At 42.2% G+C, this 19997-nt stretch overlaps 1 protein-coding gene across 1 annotated transcript in view; it reads right to left on the reverse strand.

The window, feature by feature from the left end:
- Positions 1-19997, reverse strand: part of LOC109391666 (zinc finger protein 791-like) — a 77581-nt gene that overhangs the window by 40187 nt on the left and 17397 nt on the right. The window contains 1 exon segment of the mRNA XM_019659422.1: positions 16522-16641. Within this exon segment, the coding sequence (XP_019514967.1) occupies positions 16522-16641 (120 nt within the window).

A 19997-nucleotide genomic window follows, 5' to 3' on the forward strand; every position in this document is an offset into this window, starting at 1 on the left:
GTATGTCTTCAGAGTTATTGTGGCAGTGGGCCCTAGACAAAGTCTTTCCCAGACCATGTGGTCACTAAGGATTTTGTGCGGGCTTCAGACAAAGACATTTCTGGACTGTATAGTCAACAAGACTTCCGCGTTTAACATTTCCAAATTCCTACCTCACCTGGGAGCCAGTCAGGAACTGGCACAAGGCTGCATGTCCTAATAAGGAAGCTTAGCTGCTGACCCGGAAACCTCAGGGTATATAGCCCCGAGTCCCGCCCGGGTCGGGGCTCAGCCTCTGAATGTGAATCCGCTGAGCCAGCGCTTGCATTAGTAAAAGTTGCTTCCCACGCCTTGGTGTCCTGACTCTTTGTTTGGGTTCCCCACAATATAATCAGCATTAAATATACCTTTTATTCCACCTCTGTTTACCAGTCAAATAAATTCATGTTATCTCTATTACAAAATTTGTCAGCAAAGAATGTAACTTGGAATGATAGCTGACTTTTGTCTAATGAAGTTTTCATGGGTAGCCTACATACAACTCTTGGGAGCAAATGATTTAGACAGATTTAATTGAGATAATAATTTTTAGGTGAACTTTTCAGACTTAAAAAATAGTTTCCAAAATCTTTGGTAACTTCTACCCTTAGAATTTTGGACCATTTGGGCCACTTGTTTTTTCTCTTCCCGCACTTTAAATTTCCACTCTTATGTTTTAAATTTACCAATAAAAAGTGAACATGTGAAATTCTAGCCCATGCCCCCCGCCCCCACCTTGACCACAATGAAAGCAAAACCCCAGACCTGTGAACTGACTCTCGCCCTGAAACCCTGCTATGTGGCCCCAGGTGTGCTATGTAATTTCCAGGTCCTGTGAGTAATAAACCTTTATTTTTTCAGTTTCCTGATGGTTACTATTGAAGGGCACCTTGAAATCATAGTAAGAACCACAAGGGCTGGTCCAACCACAACAATGGTTATTGGAAGGTTGAGACCAGTACAAAACGATTACATATAGAAAAACCCTGAAGATGCCACCAAAAAGCTGTTAGAACTAATAAATGAATTTAGCAAAGTTGCAGAATAAAAAATCAATATATAAAAATCTGTAGCATTTCTAGGCATTAATAATCAACCAACAGAAAGAAAAATTAAAACAAGCCACTTGCAGTTGCATCAAAAAGAATAAAATACTTAGGAATAAATTTAATCAAGGAAATGAAAGACCTGTATATTGAACTACAAGACATTAATGAAAAAAAGTGAAGACACGGGGGGAGGGGGGTTGTTACCTGGTGAGGGTGCAAAAGGGTAACTATTGTATTGTTCTGTACACCTGAAACTAACAATAAATAAATAAATAAATAAATAAATTTAAAAAAAAGTGAAGACACAAATAAATGGAAAGGTGTTCTGTGCTCATGAATTGGAAAAATCAACATTGTTAAAATGTCCATACTATCCAAAGTAATCTACAGATTCAGTACAATCCCTATCAAAATTCCAGAGACATTTTCCACAGAAATAGAACAAACAATTGTAAAATTTGTATGGAGCCACAAAAGACTCTGAATAGCTAAAGCAACCTTGAGAAGAACAAATTTGGAGGCATCACGCTTCCTGATTTCAAACTGTACTACAAAACTGTAGTAACTAAAATAACATGGTATTGGCATAAAAAGACAATGGAAGAAAATAGTTCAGAAATAAACCCATGCTTACATGCTGAGTTAATTTATGACAAGGTAACCAGGAATATAAAATGGAGAAAGGACAGGATCTTTAATAAATAGTGTTAGGGAAACTAGAAGCCACGTGGAAATGAATGAAACTGGAGCCTTATCTTTTATTTATTATCCTGGCACCTGTTGGCAGCTCAGCAGCAGCTCATCTCGGGCCAGGAATCCAACCGGCAACCCTGTTGCTCAGAGCTCACACTCTTGAGCGAGCTCTTAACCAACTGAGCCACTCGGCCGGTCCGTGGAGCCCTATCTTATACAATACACAAAAATAAACTCAAAATGGATTAAAGACTTGAAAGTAAAACCTGGAACCATAAAACTTTTCTAGATGAAAACACAGATGCTAAGGTCCTTGACAGTATTAGAGATGATTTTTTTGAATTTTGACACCAAAAGCAAAGGCAACAAAAGCAAAAATCAACAAGTGGGATGACATCAAGTTTCTGCACAGTAATAGAAAAGATCAACGAAATGAAAAGACAATCTACTGAATGAGAGAAGTATCTGTCAATTATAGATCTGATAAGGGGTTAATATTCAAAAATATATAAAAAACTCATAAGCTCAATAACAAAACCCCAAACAATCCAACTAAAAAGTAGGCAGAGGATCTAAAAGGACATTTTCCCAAAGAAAATATACAGAAGGCCAACAGATACATGAAAAGATGCTCAACATCACTAAACATCAGGGAAACGCAAATCAAAACCACAATGAGGTATCACCTCACATTTGAAATAACTAGTGTTGCTAGGATGTGGAGAAAAGGCAACCTTTGTTTACTCTTGGTGGGAATGTAAATTGGTGCACCTGCTATGGAAACCAGTAGAGAGATTCCTCAAAAAATTAAAAATAGAACTGAATGTTCTATTGCCATATCATTTACCAATTCACTCCTGTATATTTATTCAAAGGAATTGAAAACACTAACTCAAAAAGATACATGCACCCCCATTTTCAATGCGGCATTATTTATAATAGCCAAGATATTGAAACAACCTAAGTGTCCACCAATGAATAAAAGGATAAAGAAAATGTGATATATACTCATATACAGAATGGAATATTCAGCCATAAAAAAATCTTGCCATTTGTGACAACATGGATGGACATTATGCTAAATGAAATAAATCAGAGAAAAACAAATACCGTGTGAACTCACCTATCTATGGATTCTAAAAACAAAAACAAAATTAAAAAACCTGAGTTCACAGATACAGAGAACAAGTTGGTGGATGCCAGATGTGGAAGGTGGTTGGCAGGTGGGGATTATGGAAGAGGGTCAAAAGGTACATTTAATTATAAAATAAATCATGGGGATGTAACATACAGCATGGTGACTATAGTTAATAATATTGTATTGCATATTTGAAAGTTGTTAAGAGTAAATCTTAAAATTTCTCATCACAAGAAAAAAATTGTAACTGTGTTATGATAGATGTTAACTAGACTTATTCTGGTGACATTTCACTATGTAAATATTGAATCATTATGTTGTACACCTGAAACTAATATAATGTTATGTCAATTATATCTCAATAAAAATAAGTAAAATAAAATGGCAAAAAATCAAAATTAGAGATGACAAAAAAATGCAGGAAATTAATACAGAATATCAAGAAAATCAACATTTGGTTCTTTGAAATAACCAATAAAATTGATAAATGTCTAGTCAAAGTGAGAAAAGTGGAAAGACAGAAATTACTAATACATTAGTCCCCCTTATCCACAATCTTACTTTCTGTGGTTTCAGTTACCCATGGTTGACCACAGTCCAAAAATATTAAATGGAAAATTCCAGTAATTAACAATCCATAAGTTTTAAATTGCACTCTGTTCTGAATAGTGTGATGAAACTGCACGCCACTACTCTGTCACACCTTGGACATGAAACATCCCTTTGTCCAGGATATCTATGCTGCATATACTACCCGCCCATTAGTCATTTAGTAGCCATCTCGGTTATCACATCAGATCAACAGAAGTCTTATGATACATCACAATGCCTACATCGTTCACCTCTGTTCATCTCATCATGTAGGCACTGTTATCATCTCACATCGTCAAAAGAAGAGTGAGTGCAATACAGTAAGATATTTTGAGAATGAGAGAGACCACATTCACACAACTTTTATTATAGTATATTGTAATAATTGTTCTATTTTTTTAAAAGATTTTCTAGGGGAATTGGGGGAAGGGGAACAGCTTTGGGGAATCGGGGAAGGGGAACAGGCAAGTTGCTGTCCTTTTGTCCTTCAGCCTAGTTGTGGAGGACGTTGCTTCACTGGCCCATGTTGGTATTATCATTGCGCTGTTCCCAGGTGAGGCAGATCGGTTGCCAGCCACTGGACGGCCGCTCACGGCGGCTCTTGGCAACTCACGCTGGCTGCCAGCCACTCATGGTAGCTTATGGCAGCCCACTGCAGCCTCACTGCAGCGTATGCCGGTGCTGGCGACTCACGGCAACCCAGCTCCAGGTCGAGCTGTTGTTCACCATCTTAGCTGTAGAGGGTGCAGCATCACTAGCCCTAATTTGGGATCCAAACCGGGGCCCTACTGCTCGGAGCTGGCGTCCCAAGCCAACTCTTAACCAACCCGTCACTCGGCCGGCCCATATTGTTCTATTTTATTATTAGTTATTGTTGTTTATCTCTGTGCCCAATTTATAAATTAAACTTTATCATAGGTATATACATCTGAAAAATCACAGATAGGATTTTGGTACTATCTGTGGTTTCAGGCATCCAATGGTGTCCTGGAACATATCCCCACATGTAAGGGGGGACAACTGTATCAGGTACAAGGGGAGGGAAAAATGAAAAAGCATTTGATAAAATCCAGTACCCATTTATGATAACAGACTAGGAATAGAGGGGAGTTTCTATTTTTGAAAAAGAACATTTACATGAAACTTGTATGTAACATTTATACTTAATGGTGAAAAACTAGATGCTTTTCTGGTAAGAGTAGGAACAGGGTAAGAAGTCTCCTCTCACCATCCTATTCAACATTGTACTAGAAAATCCAGCTAATGCAATAAGTTAAGAAAAGGAAATAAAAAGTATACAGATTGGGAAGCAAGATATAAAACTGCTGCATATGATATAATTTTCTATATAAACATCTGAAAGAATCTACAACAGAGATCACTCTGGGAATTAATAAAGAGTACAGAAAGTTGAAGGATACAGAACTCAATTTCTTCCTATAGACCCACACAAATATAGCCAACTGACCTTTGACAAAGGACTAAAAGGCAATTCGATAAAGAAAGTCTTTTAAACAGTGCTGGAACTAATGTTTATCCACATACAAAAACAAAACAGGGCCGGCCAAGTGGCTTGTTGGTTAAGAGTTGGTTTGGGAGCGCGAGCTCTGAGCAGTAGGGCCGCTGGTTCGGATCCCATATAGGCCAGTGATGCCGTGCCCTCTACAGCTAAGATGGTGAACAACAGCTCGACCTGGAGCTGGGTTGCCGTGAGTCGTCGGTGACGGCGTAGGCTGCAGCCCTTGCTGCAGTGGGCTGCCATAAGCTACTCTGAGTGGTCAGCAGCCAGTGTGAGCTGCCAGGAGCGGCTGTCCAATGGCCAGGAACCGATCTGCCTCAGCCAAGAAGAGTGCAATGATCACAATACCAACATGGGCCAGTGAAGCGACGTCCTCCACAACTAGACTGAAGAACAAAAGGACAGCAACTTGTCTGTTCCCCTCCCCCCAATTCCCCAATAACATCTTAAAAAAAAAAAAAGTGAATCTAGATACAGACCTTATACCTTTCACAAAAATTAACTGAAAATAGACCATAGATCTAAATGTAAAATGCAAAAAATGCCTAGAAAATACCATAGAAGAAAATGAAAGTGATCTTGGGCTAATTGACAAATTTTAAGATACAACAAAAAGGTAAAACAGTAAGCATCACTTCATTAAAATAAAAACCCCTGTTCCAAAAAAAAAAACAAAACAAACAACAGTGATAAGAGAATGAAAAGATAGGCATAGACCAGGAAAAAAAATCTTTGCAGAACACTTATCTGATAAAGGACTGGAATCCAAAATGTCCAAAGAACCATTAAAACTCAACAATAAGAAGACAGACAGTCCATTTAAAAATGGGCTAACGATCTGAACACACATCACTAAAGAAGATATATAGATGGCAAATAAGCATATGAAAGTAAGGTCAACATCAAATGTCATAAGGGAATTACAAATAAAACAACAATGGATATCACTTAGACACTTATTATAATGGATAAAACTCAAAAAACTCAGAACATCAAATATGGTGAGGACGGTAAAGCTACAGGAATCCTCACTGCTGGTGGGAATGGAAAATGGTATGCCTACTTTGGTAGACAGGCAGTTTCTTACAAAACTAAACATATTTGTACCATAGTATCTAGCAATCATACTCCTTGGTATTTACCCAAATGAGATGACAACTTGTATTCACACAGAAATATACACATGGATATTTATAGGTGTTTTATTCATAATTGCCAAGACTTAAAAGTTATCCTTCAATTTATCCTTCAATAGTAGAATAAACAACCAACCTGTGGTAAATCCATACAATGAAATATTGTACAGTGATGGAAAAAAATGAGGTATCATGCCATGAAAAGACAAGGAGAAAACTTAAAAGTATTATTAAGTGAAAAACGACATTCTGACAAGGCTACACTGTATGATTCCATGTATGTGACAATCTGGAAGAGACAAAACTATGAGCCAGTAAAGAGATCTTTGCTTGTGAAGGAATTGGGGGTTGTAGGGAGGAATGAATGGATAGGTAGAACACAGGGTATTTTGGGCCAGCCAAGTGGCTCAGTTGGTTAAGAGTGTGAGCTCTGAGCAACAGGGATTCCCGGTTTGATTCCCACATGGGCCAGTGAACTGCACCTGAGATGAGCTGCTGCAGAGCTGCCGACATGTGGTAGGATGGCTCAGCTGGTGAAAGTATGTGCTCCTAACAAGGTTGCCAGTTCGACTCCCAGGATGGGATGGTGGGCTATGCCCACCTGCAACTAAGATTGAACACCGCACCTTGAGTTGAACAGACTGAACTTGGGAGCTGAGCTAGCTGCACCCTCCACAACTAAGACTGAAGGACAACAACTTGACTGTTCCCTTTCCCCAATGTTCCAACACTGTTTCCCTTCCACAATAAAATCTTAAAAACAAATAAACAAACAAAACCCCCAAAAAACTACTAGACTTAAAAAAATTAGTATCTAGGGACGGCCAGTTAGCTCAGGTGGTTAGAGTGCAGGCTCATAACACCAAGGTTGCCGGTTCAATTCCCACATGGGCCAAGGAGTTGTGCCCTCCACAACTAGACTGAAGACAACTACTTGACTTGGATCTGATGGGTCCTAGAAAAACACACTGTTCCCCAATAAAAATTTCTTTCAAAAAAATAATTAGTATCTAGTGAATTTTTTATCCTCCTCATGCATTTATTTAAATAAACAAATTTATGGGCCGGCTGAGTGGCGCGAAGGTTAAGAGCTCGCTTGGGACGCCAGAGGGCCCTGGTTCGGATCCCACATATGAGGGCCAGTGACACTGCCCTCCACAGCTAAGATGCTGAACAGCTCAACCTGGAGCTGGGCTTCCATGAGTCGCCGGCGACGGCGTAGGCTGCAGTCCCTGTGGCAATGGGTTGCCATGGGCTACCGTGTGTAGCCAGCAGCCAGCGTGAGCGGCCATCCAGAGGCTGGCGACTGATCTGCCTCGCCAGAGAAGAGCGCAATGATGGTGCCAACTTGGGCCAGTGAAGCGACATCCTCCACAACTAGACTGAAGAACAAAAATGACAGCAACTTGTCTGTTCCCCTTCCCCCAATTCCCCAGCACTGTTTCCATCCCCCCAATTCCCCAATAAAAATCTTTAAAAAAATAAAAAATAAAAAAAATAATAAATAAACAAATTTATATATACCTTGTTTTACTATTTAATAGATTGTTTTTAATTGACTTTGGCTACTTTAATTTTAAATTTAATTTTAACTTTTCTATATAGAAAATCATTCTAATATTTAATTCTTTAAACACTAATGGGTATAAAACTGCAAACCATAAAAAACAAAAATTTTCAAAATTTCAAAAATTTTCTTTCTAACTAAAAGGACAAGAGAAACACTTTGTGTCCCCACTTCATTTCACACTGGGGCATATTGTCAGAAGTGAGCAGTTTAGGGGTTTACATTTAATCCTTGAAATCTACTAGGATTTTCAAAGATTTACATAAGTGTGAGTTGTTTTTCTTATGTCAATTAAAATAGAAATTCAGTAGCTTTTTCCTCTCATCAATTAAAATAGAAATTCGTTTGTCTTTAGTATAGCCTTTAAAATATCAAAGTTCTCCAGGGACATACACATACAAAAACTTATCTAAAACTGAAAAATGTGCCTGAGAGCTTAAATACACCCATCTCACAGCCTGCAATTCTGTTGTCTGAAATGGAACAAAAAGTCTGTTTGGTTTCAGGATTTTCTTCTTTATACACTTATTTCTCAATCAACTTACATTTTCAAAGCCCAAGAAATCCAAAATCTTATTCACTAACACAGGAAATAAAACTGTGAACTGCTAAAAGAAACTACAGTTAAATGACTGATATATTCAACAGATAAAGATATCTAAAGGAAAGAAATACAAATATTAAAATCAGCTGAAATAAACAGCCTGCTTGCCCACATTTAAAAAGAAAAAAACCTACATTCAGAAAGTTAAACACAGTCCCAAGCATGGGGGTCTAGATAACCCCGGTTGAGACAGAACCCCTAAAATGGGTCAGTCCCTGGGGAAAGAGGGAGGGACACCTGAGCAGCCCCGGAGATGAACTCTGGGAGTTACTACACACACACACACACACACACACACACACACACACACACACACACACACACACACACACACACACCCTGCCCCTGTAAGCATGGAAGCACTCCCTCCTCAGACTTCCATTATTACAGTGAGGAAAGTCTCAGCCTGATTCAGTTTAACTATCTGACCCAAATGAACTCCCAAATTCACAAACCTTTTTTCCAGGAGATAGGAATCCTGATCTCCACAGACTTTCTCAATGTGAACAAATTCCACTCTGAGTGCATCTACTGGGTTGTCGGAAAAGTCATGGCGTATTTTTTCTGTTTTTCGTTGCAAAAATGCGTCATGACTTTTCTGACAACCCAATATATCATAAATACAAGACACAACATGTAAAAATCGTCTAGGCCTAAGAAAACCCCTTTTGCCAGCTCAAGGAGGGGTTTGGGGAAGCTTAGTTTGCAGTCACTGGCCTCAGACCTCTCTGCTCCCGTCACAATGCTTTGGACCACCATTGATAATTTAAATGACATAAACCCAGTGTTTCAAGAATCCAGCAAAATCACTTCAACCCAGTTATATATAACGAGGAAAGAAAACTGTAGGGGTCTTTTACTAGTTCAACAAGAAAACCCACAAATATCTATTTCTATCAGAAATGAGTATGTCAGTTTATTATCTCAAAAAAATAAGAAAGTGATTTGTAAACAACCATATTGGAACACTTCTAGATGTTTAAAGTCTAAGCCCTGATAGGCCTTTTGAAACCACCGCACCCACTTAGGGGGAAAAAAGGGGAAATAAAATTTTAACAAATGTATGTAATACTGAAATATTTTATTTTTTTCTTAAATTCACCTCTTTTTTGTCCCCTTGGAAATATTTTATACCGTCTCCCAAGCTCTAGTGATTAAATCAATTTTAATTCTTTTTTGAAAAACTATGTCTCAAGTGAATAAATCTTTTCAAAGTGAAAACATAGGGGAGGGGCAGTACTGACCTGGAACTGCGCTGAAAGGGCATAGCACCCAGGAAAGTTTCCCAAAGAGGAGCCTCAACCCTACGGACTTCCCATAGGATGTCTGTTCCCATAGGAAAGGTCCTGGGGGAGAGGAACGGGGATTTCATACAACATATTCCATGTGGTTATTCCCTGCTTCCTCTCATGTAAAATATCCATAAAAAATAAATCTTTGAAAAGAGCCATCCATAGCTCTGTAGATAAATGATAAAAATTAAATTACTGCGTCTGTTTGAAATGCACCACGGAGGACAAATAGTTAATGATACTATGAACTGGAGAGGGGAAGATGGCGTCTGGAAATGCGGGGAAAGATCTGGAAATTTAGGGATTTACTGCCAGCCCTAGGAAGAGCTAGGCTGAGGGGACCGGGGCGTGGATGTGAGGCCCTGCTTGCTTCCCAAACATCTGGAAAAGTGAAAGGAAAATGAATCCTCTGGGGAGTAAGGAGGAACTGGGGATCCCACAGACCACAGCTCCTCGCACGTACGAACCCTGGAGACTGAATCACGACTGTCCCGTTGACCCTTCCCAAGATCACCATACAATCTGGGGGCTACGCGGCCACGCGCGGAGTGACAGAACAGACCGCCTGGAGGTTCTGGCTGCCAGCAGAATCCCTATGCTGCAAGCCGGAGGGGACTGAGGTCCGAGCAGACCCCGGTCCACAGACTCCGGAATGACCTCTGGGAGATGGGGTCCCACCTCGGCTGGTTCCAACCAGCCCCTTGTCCCTGTCTCCCGACACCCATCCCTGTACACTCACCATTTCTCGGTTTCTGGGGTTCCCTGCCGTCCACCCTACGACTTCTGCAGTAAGTGCAGGTCACAGTTCCGGAGGATGATGTGCCGCAGGCCTCTGAAGGTAGCGAGAGGTAACCCAGTACGGTCGCCAGAGGTAGAAGCCTCTACCCCGCAGTCCACACCGTCCACACCGTAATCTGAGCACCGCCCCTACGTACGTGACCACTGACTCCCCTGATTGGACAGTTCGAAAGACCCCACCCTCTTCTGCCTGAGTGACAGCAGGCCGGAGGGCTTGTCTCCGAGCCGACTTTGTCTCGGCAGTGGTTCCGAACCTGCCCTCTCCAAGGACACTGCGTTTAACCATAAAGCCACCAGGCCACTTACGGAACTGTGACCCTCCTTTACAAACACAGACACTTAAAAATGACCTCACCATAGGTAATGATGAATCTGGCTCCATTTTGATCTTGGATCAGTTCCCGCGGGGAGACGTCACCCTTGCCTCCCGCACCCCCACGCATCTGTTACTTTAAAGAATCCTATGGTCTCAGGTGCACTTGGCTCTGGTGGGAAGTTTGAACCTCACAGTCCTAGACCAGGTCCGAAGTCTCAGATGACAGCACGTGTGAAACATATGAAGCAAAGTAACCCACTAGAAAACCTTTTCAAGGAATTCCATTAATACCCATTTGGTGAAAGGTCAAAGGAGGCAAAACTGAAAGAACACTCCTTACTGAAAAATAGATGGCAAAGGTATAAAGAATAAAGAATGAGGACAGTGGTCAGCTCTGGGGCAGGAGAGAGATGCATCAGAAACGGGAACATCAGGACACCCTCGCCGCTGCCCCACAGGCCATTTATGAATCTTGATGATGGTTCCAAGGAGATTCATGTTGTTATTACTAAATTGTACCATAACATAGTTTGTATATTCTTTACTGATATATTTGAGAACAAAAATTTTAAGAAGAAATTCAGTTTTGAAAAGACTATAATTTGCATATGTTTGTTTGCTCTGTAAACTGTTTTCAGTCACAGTTTTGGCAGCAAAAATTGGTAAAGAGTCATGTGTCTATTTAGAAAGAATGGGTTACATAAATTCATCATTATATGTATACTTTAAGAACAAAGGGTGGTATGTATTGATATGTAAAGATCTGGAGTATTTACCAATGGAAGCATTAAGTAAAGTGTATTGCAATATATATACCATGTTACCTCTTTTATAACTGTTATGGTCACCTGCAGAGTCAGGTGGGCTCCACTATAGGTTTGGTTGATAACACATTCCGGCCAGAAACATATGAAAAAGTTTATTACTTCCATAATTGAGGTGTCTGGGGAGGGCAGGGCAGGCCTCTCAATCAGGTGGGAAATGGCTTGAGAGAGCAAGGAACAGAGGCTGGCCTGGTTTTTTGTTGTGTTTTTAAAATTGAGGTTATGGGGTGGGTGGGCTAGGGTGAGATTTTGCACAGAAGGGCTTCCAGGAATTAAATCTCTTACAAGCTCCAAAGGAGTGAGCACTCAGGCTTTATTATCACCTTGTACAGATGTGGGGCAGAAGGTGAAGAAGGAGAGGGAGGCTTTTAAAGCTGTCAGCTGTCAATCATTACAAAATGGAGTGAGACAGACCTCTGGTTTCTCCACTGACATGTAAGGAGCTTGAAAGGTGACATTACTATTCTCACCAGAAAAAAGCTAACAAACTTAAAATCAACAATTCAGCTCTGTCAAAGCATTAATCACAGGACAAACTGCTGTCTCCCAAAACTAGGAGAGACAGAAAAATAGCCATTTTGAAATAAGCCCACAATATTCTGTTCTTCTTAACAAGACCTGTCCTCAGAGATTCTGTTTCAGCAAAGCCTAGTGGACTGGGATTTTATTAGCACCAACTGACATGGAGGAGGGAAACTGCAACTTAAGTCCCTTCTAGCCTTTCTACTTGACCTAAGTTGATGGTGGGGGGAAACTTAGACACACTTGTGAGGTTAATTAGTTTTTTTTTTAACTCCTGACAGCAAATATGTGGTGTGTTTTCCAAAACCACTCTTCAACTCTCCAACACCAACTGGGTGGCCTACAGTTCAATTCAATTCTAACACTAACCAGAGTTAACATCAGACTCCACAGTTTAAGGGCTCAGTCCCACAAGAGTGCCGCCACTTCAGATGCCAGCCCACAAATAGGGAGGCCCAGGCCACACACATTTCTGCATGGCTGACTACAGATTCAGAGGTTCCCTAGACACACCCCATGTTTGTTGAATGACTTTTAGAACTAAGAAAAGTGCTTTATTATTATTGGTTTATTGTAAAAGATACAACTCAAGAACAGCCAAGTGGAAAGGTTGTGCAGGACAAAGTGAGGGTGGGAGAGTAGGAGATTCTAGGCCCTCTCCGGGCATGACACCCTCCCAGAGCACTGATGTGTTCACCAACTCAGATCTCTCTGAATCCCAAGGTTTAGCGGTTTGGATTTTCATTATGTCAGTATGACTGATTGAATCTTTCCAGTGGTTATTAAGTCAACCTCTAGCCCTCTCCCCGCCCCAGAGGTTGGGGGCTGGGCTGAAAGTTCTAAGCCTCTTAATCTAAGCTTGGTCTTCCTGGTGACCAACGCCCATCCTGAAGCTATGTAGGGGTCTGCAGTCACCTCACCAGAACATCAGATGCTCCCGTCACCTTATCACTCACAAAGTCCAAAGGCTTTAGGAGGTCTTTGCTAGGAACCATAGACAAAGACCAAATATCTTTCGTATTATATCACAGAATGTCACAGTCCAGGACACAGACTCATTAAAATACTGATACCAAATCATAGGACTATAGAACACCTCCTCTCCACTCACAACAGAGCACTACATCAGGAGGACCCCTAATTAATAACAGCAGAATACACTGAAAGAGCTATATATATTTGAAACCTTATTTAAGAAGACTCTATAAAACCCTAAAGATGACATGGATGACAAAAGCTAAGACCCCTGAGTATATTTTGGCCCCTGACAATTACAGCAAACAGTAAACACAACCTAAACCTTAGTCAGATAAACATAAAACTTCACACTAAAGGCCTATTTATCTCAGTTCTTTTTACACTGTACATTATGTATGGCATTCAGCATAAAACTACAATAAATGCTAAAAGAATTAAGACACATTATCAAGAGATAGAACAAACAAAAGAACATAATTCAGATGTAGCAGATATGTTGGATTATCAAACCAGAAACGTAAAACAATCATGATTAATGTGCTAAGTGTTCTCATGGAAATAGGGAACAACATGCAAGAATAGACAAGGAGTGTAAGCAGAGATGGAAACACTAAGAAAGAACCAAATGGAAAATGCAAAAAAATAAATACCAAAACAACAGAGCAGAAATTAAGAATTTCTTTGGAGGGCTCAGCAATACAGTAGAAATATGTGAGGAAAGAATCAGAGAGCTTGCAGAGAAGTCAATACAACTTTCCAAAATGAAATGCAAATATAAAAATAAAAAAATTAAAAAGGGCCGGCCGAGTGGCGCAATGGTTAAAGAACTGGCTTGGGACACCAGAGGACCCCGGTTCGGATCCCACATATGAGGGCCAGTGACACTGCCCTCCACAGCTAAGATGCTGAACAACAGCTCAACCTGGAGCTGGGCTGCTGTGAGTCGCCGGTCACGGCGTAGGCTGCAGCCCCTGTGGCAGTGGGTTGCCATGGGCTACCGTATGTAGCCAGCAGCCGCAGTGAGCGGCCGTCCAGAAGCCGGCGACTGATCTGCCTCGCCTGGGAAGACCGCAATGATGGTGCCAACTTGGGCCAGTGAAGCAATGTCCTCCACAACTAGACTGAAGAACAAAACGACAGCAACTTGTCTGTTCCCCTTCCCCCAATTCCCCAGCACTGTTCCCATCCCCCCAATTCCCCAATAAAAATCTTAAAAAAAATAAAATAAAATAAAAAAGAACAGAAATCCAAGAACTTTGGGAAAATTACAAAAGGTATAACATACACATAATGGGAATATATGAAGGAGGAGAAAAGGACAAATAAGTAAAGCAAGAATGAATGAGATTTCCCCCAAATTAATGATAACAAAGATCTGGGATGCTCAAAGATCACCAAACAAGATAAAACCCTAAAAATGCACACCTAGAAATACCATATTCGAAGTTCAGAAAAATAAAAAACAAAGAGAAAATCTTGAAAGAAGGGGGGAAAAAGCCTTATATAGAAACAAGGATAAGAATGAAATTGGACTTTTTTTCAGAAACCTTGCAAGCAGCAAGAGAGTTTTGTGAAATAAAGTGTTCAAAGAGAAACCACCCAACTAGAATTTTGTGTCAAATTAAAATTATCTTTCAAAAGTTAGGGATAAGGACCGGCCAAGTGGCTCAGTTGGTTAAGAGCTCGCTTAAGAGTGTGAACTCTGAGCAACAGGGTCGCTGGTTTGATTCCCGGCCTGAGCTGAGCTGCCACTGAGCTGCCAACAGGTGGCAGGATGGCTCAGCTAAAAAAAAAAAATTTAAAAAGTGAGGGATAAATAAAGACTCTCTGAAACAAACAACAGAAGCAATCTATTCAGTAATTACGGCTTTTGAATACATGAATCATAGCAATGTTACAAGGGACAGGGTGAGAGGAATTGGGAATATTCTGTTATGAGGTATTAGCAATACTCTGTTATGAGGAATTTACACATCCAATGAGGTGCTATGGTGTTACTTCGGAGAGGACTTGGGGTAGTTGTAAATGTGTATTGCAAAAACTAAGACTGAACTTGGCACCTTGAGCTGAGCTGCCACCTGGATGGCTCAGTGGATAGAGTGTGCACTCTTAACAACAAAGCTGATGGTTCGACTCCTGCATGGGATGGTGGCTATGCCCACCTGCAACTAAGATTGAACACAGCACCTTGAGCTTAGAGGCCACAAGCTGCTGATGGGAAGCCAGATGGCGACTGGCACCTTCCACAACAAAGATTGGAGAACAATAACTGGCTGGTCCCCTCCCCCAATTCCCCAACACTGTTCCCCTCCCCCAGCTCCCCAATAAAATCTTTTTTTTAAAAAAATGTATATTGCGGGCCGGCCGAGTGGCGTGATGGTTAAGAACTGGCTTGGGACGCCCGAGGGCCCCGGTTCGGATCCCACATATGAGGGCCAGTGACACTGCCCTCCACAGCTAAGATGCTGAACAACAGCTCAACCTGGAGCTGGGCTGCCGTGAATCGCTGGCGACGGCGTAGGCTGCAGTCCCTGTGGCAGTGGGTTGCCAGGAGCTACCGTATGTAGCCAGCAGCCAGCGTGAGCGGCTGTCCTGAAGCAGGCGATGATCTGCCTCACCCGGGAAGAGCGCAATGATGGTGCCAACTTGGGCCAGTGAAGCAATGCCCTCCACAACTAGACTGAAGAACAAAAAGGACAGCAACTTGTCTGTTCCCCTTCCCCCAATTCCCCAGCACTGTTCCCATCCCCCCAATTCCCCAATAAAAATCTTTTAAAAAAATGTATATTGCAAACTCAAGGGCAATGACTAAAATGTAAAACAAAATAATGTATAATGACATGCTAAGAAAAATAAAATAATGGAATCAAGTAAAATGCTTTAGAAAAGGCAGAAAAGGTAGAAGACAAAGAAGAACAAGGGCAACAAATAAAAAATCATAAACATATGGTAGACATTAATCCAGCTATATTAATAATCACTCTAAACATCAATGGTCTAAATACAACAAGTAAAAGACATGTCAGTAGGAAGGTGGAATAGGGAGTTTTCTATCAAAATCTCCCCACAGTGCACCAATTTTGACAATTACCCAAGGATTAGAGTACTTTTCTAGGAGTCCAGTGAAGTTTCAGCACACCACTGGAGTGAATACACTGAGAATACACACATTGCAGGCTAAGAATCACAGTTTCACATCACCCACATCACCCCTCCCCCAGAGCAACACACCTCACTGGCAAGAGAGACTCCCTTGCTCAGCCTGTGTTTTTTCCCACTAGGAACAAAAACGTAGTGACTGAGCACTTGGCTTCCCCAGTGGTGTGGGACACTGCCCATGAGGCTCACTGCTTTCTCATCTCACTTTTTTTTCTCATCAGTGTTATAACAAAATGACCTTGAATGAAACCACATTATTTGAGGACCTGCTGTCCTTCAGGAAAGAGGGTGTTCTCTCTATCCTGATATAGGCCTACCTCAGAGATATTGCAGGTTTGGTTCCAGACCACCACATTAAAGCAAGTGTAGCAATAAAGTGAGTCGTAATCTTTTTGCTGGTGGAGGGTCTTGCCTTCAATTTGGAACAAAAGCAACACCTGTGAAGCACAATAAAGCAAAACACAATTAAACGAGGTATATCTGTAGTTACAATTTTTTTTTTCCTGAAGAGCCTCTAACTAGTGCCATCAGGCTTAGGAGCCTCCCCCAGGACAAATGGTTTGTTCTATAGAGTTTAAGAACCCTGGGCTTAAGTCAGGTTTGAACTAATCCTTTGGTTGTGCCACAGGGAGGCCATGGGTGTTGTCCCCTTAACCCTGAGGGTCAGGATAGGGGCTGCAGTAGAGGCAGGGGCAGAAACAGAGGCACTGTGTGATCCTGGGGAGCCCTCTGCTATTAGGGACTCAACCCGCCACTTACTGGCTGCCTTTCCCCTTCTCCTTTCTTTTTTTATTTGAATAACTGCCCTTTAGGAGTGACCACCCCATGGGCCCACCTCCTACATAGGATGGAGTCCCACTCACCCACCCCCATCCCCACGGTATATTGAGGCCACAGCTTCACTCTAACACACAGACAAATCCAGGCAAAGACATCCACCCAGGACTTTAGAGAGGGCCCCAATCCCACACACCTGCTCCCAAATGCCTGGAAATTCTCGAAGCTGTCCACTCTGGTCGACTGCACATAGAACTAGGGCTTGGTAGGGCCAACACTGCCACACGGGGCAGCACAGCTCACAGCACCAGCTCCCCAATACCCAGTAGCCCGCAGTGTGGGCCACCATCAGGCAGCAGAGCAGGTGAGCAAGTCAGAGCAAGAGAAGACAGACCCACAGGGTGGTCACGTGGGATGTGCTGCTCACTGAGCCAACTGTTACGGTCCCCTGCAGAGGAGTGGTCCCATGTTGAGAATGATGCTCGTGTGTCTCCCACACATACACACACACACTGAGAGGGTAGGAAAAGGCTTACAGCTCACATAATGGAGGTCTCAGGGGAGTATAGAGTGGCCTCTCAAGCAGCTCTGAAATGACTTCAGGAAGAAGGAAAGGAGCCTGGTTTGGGTGCCTACGTGGTTGGAGGCGGGGCCAGGGCAAGAGTCCTGTTCACAGGCAGGGACTGTGAGGTTGGAATCTGAACACACTGCAGGAGGAGGGAGCCCTGGACTTTGTCCACAGCCTGTCTAGCTGTGGACACAAGGGAAGAGAAAAGGGGGAGGCTTAAGCTGTCAGCAAACAACAAAAAATGTGGCGTCCGACCGCTTATTACAAGGACAAATGTGGGTAAAAAAATTATGCATTTGCAATGGTTTGTTTTTATATAAAGAAATACTAAGGAAATTATCAAAACCGTGTATTTGGGGATGTCTGGAGTAACAGCGTTAAAGAGGACCAGAATATGTTTGCAGAAAGTCTTTTTAACTTAGGCTTTTCTATCTTATAGATTTATTTAAAATAAACACGGAAATTTGTGTACATCATAATTTACTATTTACTAACCACTCTAAGGTTTAAATTCTTTAAACACTAACGGTTACAAAAGTATAAACCATACAAAGAGAATTTTCAAATCTCTTGCTAACTAAAAGGACATGCAGAGTCCTAGTTCATCCTGCCCCTGTATCTCACACTTGGGGGTATTTTCAGGAATAAGTAGAATATTAGAATGCCCCAGGGGTTTGAGTTTAGCCCTTTAAATGTAATAGGATTGTCAAAGATTTACATAAGCTTTCAGTAGTTTTCCTCACATCAATTATAACAGGAACTCAGTTGCTTTAGTCTTTTTAATTTTCAATGTGCTCTAGGGATATGTACATACAAAAACTTGTCTAAAAATAAAAAGTGTACATCAGAACTTAAATGCATTCATCTTACATCTTCAGGTTCTCTTGCTTAAATGAACAAAAACTCTATTTGGTTCCACAATTTTCTTGCTTTCTTCACCTGGCATCTCTCAGTCATCTTCCAGTTTCAGAGCCTCCATTCCAAGGACTTCCCATAGGATGTCTGTGCCCAGGGAAGGTCCTGGGAGAGAGGAACGGACTTTCATACAACTGTCTTCCAGGTGGTTATTCTAGGCTAAAATATCCTCCCACGTAAACTACACATAGACAAATGTAAATCTTTTATAATGATCCGTTCATTGACTGTGGGAAAATGACAAACACTTAAAATGCTGCATCTGTTCCAAATGCACCACTAAGGACAAACAACTGATAAAGATGCTGTAACTAGAAGAGGGGAAGCTGAAGTTTGGGAATGCCTGGAGGTTCTGGGAATTTAGGGACTTACTGCCAGTCTGGGGAAGAGGTAGTCTAGGGTATAGGGTCCTGGATTTGAGACCTGCTTCCCAAGCATTTGGAAGGAAAACTCAGGAGAAAATGGGTCCCTTGGGGAGAAAGGAGGAACCTCACAGACCACAGCCCCTCCCATACACAAACCCCAGAGAACGAGTTATGATTATCACCCGATGACACTACTTGTGGTCACCGCACCCTCTGGGGACGCCAGTCTGCGGGTGCAGAGCTGCTCAGAGAGGCTCTGAGGCCAGGGCCCAAGTCACCGAGCGCACTGACAGGACAGGACATCAGGAGTCCCAGCTGCCTGCCCAGCGCCCACGCTGCTGCCGGAGGGGACTGAGGTCCAAGCGGAGCCCGGGCTGTACTTGGGTCAGCAGACTCCAGAGGTGACCGCGGGGAGGCCGAGTCCCGACGCAGCGGGTCCCTCTCAGAACCTGGCCTCATACACTCACCATTTCCCGGATTCTGGGGTGCCCCAGCGTGATACCTTCGGCTCCCACTGCCAGTGCAGGCCACAGCGGGTGTGACGCTAGAGCAGAGACACCTGGACCGTTAACCGCAGGTGAAGTGAGATCGCAAGAGCTGCCAGGAGCATTCATTTGGTTAGCGGAGAGTCGCCCCACCCACCTGCCCTGATGAATCTCTGATTGAACAGTTCTCAAGGACCCGCCTCCCTGATTCCTGACAACTGGAGGAACTGGTCAGTTGGCTGAGCAGAACTGTTACCGGAGAGGAGGGTTCTTGGTCTCACAGAGGAAAGAATTCAAACGTGAGCCGATACACAGTTTAAAATAAAAGTAAGTTTATCTAGAATAAGTAAAAAAATAAAGGGCACCCCATAGACAGAGTGGCGGTCTCACAATCGCTAGCGGAAGAGACAGACTCTTTCCATCCCCTGGGCTAAGGTTTATATGTGTTTTCTGCTTCCACGAAATAGTCATTGGTATAGGAGGGGAAAAGGAGAGGAGAATAGAAGGACAATGAATGTTAAGTTTATCTTTAACTTCAGTAAGATGCAAAAAGAATAGGGGCAGGTTTTTTTTTTGTTTTTTGTTTTGTTTTTTAAGATTTTTATTGGGGAATTGGGGGGATGGGAACAGTGCTGGGGAATTGGGGGAAGGGGAACAGACAAGTTGCTGTCCTTTTGTTCTTC

Source organism: Hipposideros armiger, unplaced genomic scaffold (assembly GCF_001890085.2).
Source record: "Hipposideros armiger isolate ML-2016 unplaced genomic scaffold, ASM189008v1 scaffold_298, whole genome shotgun sequence".
Lineage (NCBI taxonomy): Eukaryota > Metazoa > Chordata > Mammalia > Chiroptera > Hipposideridae > Hipposideros > Hipposideros armiger.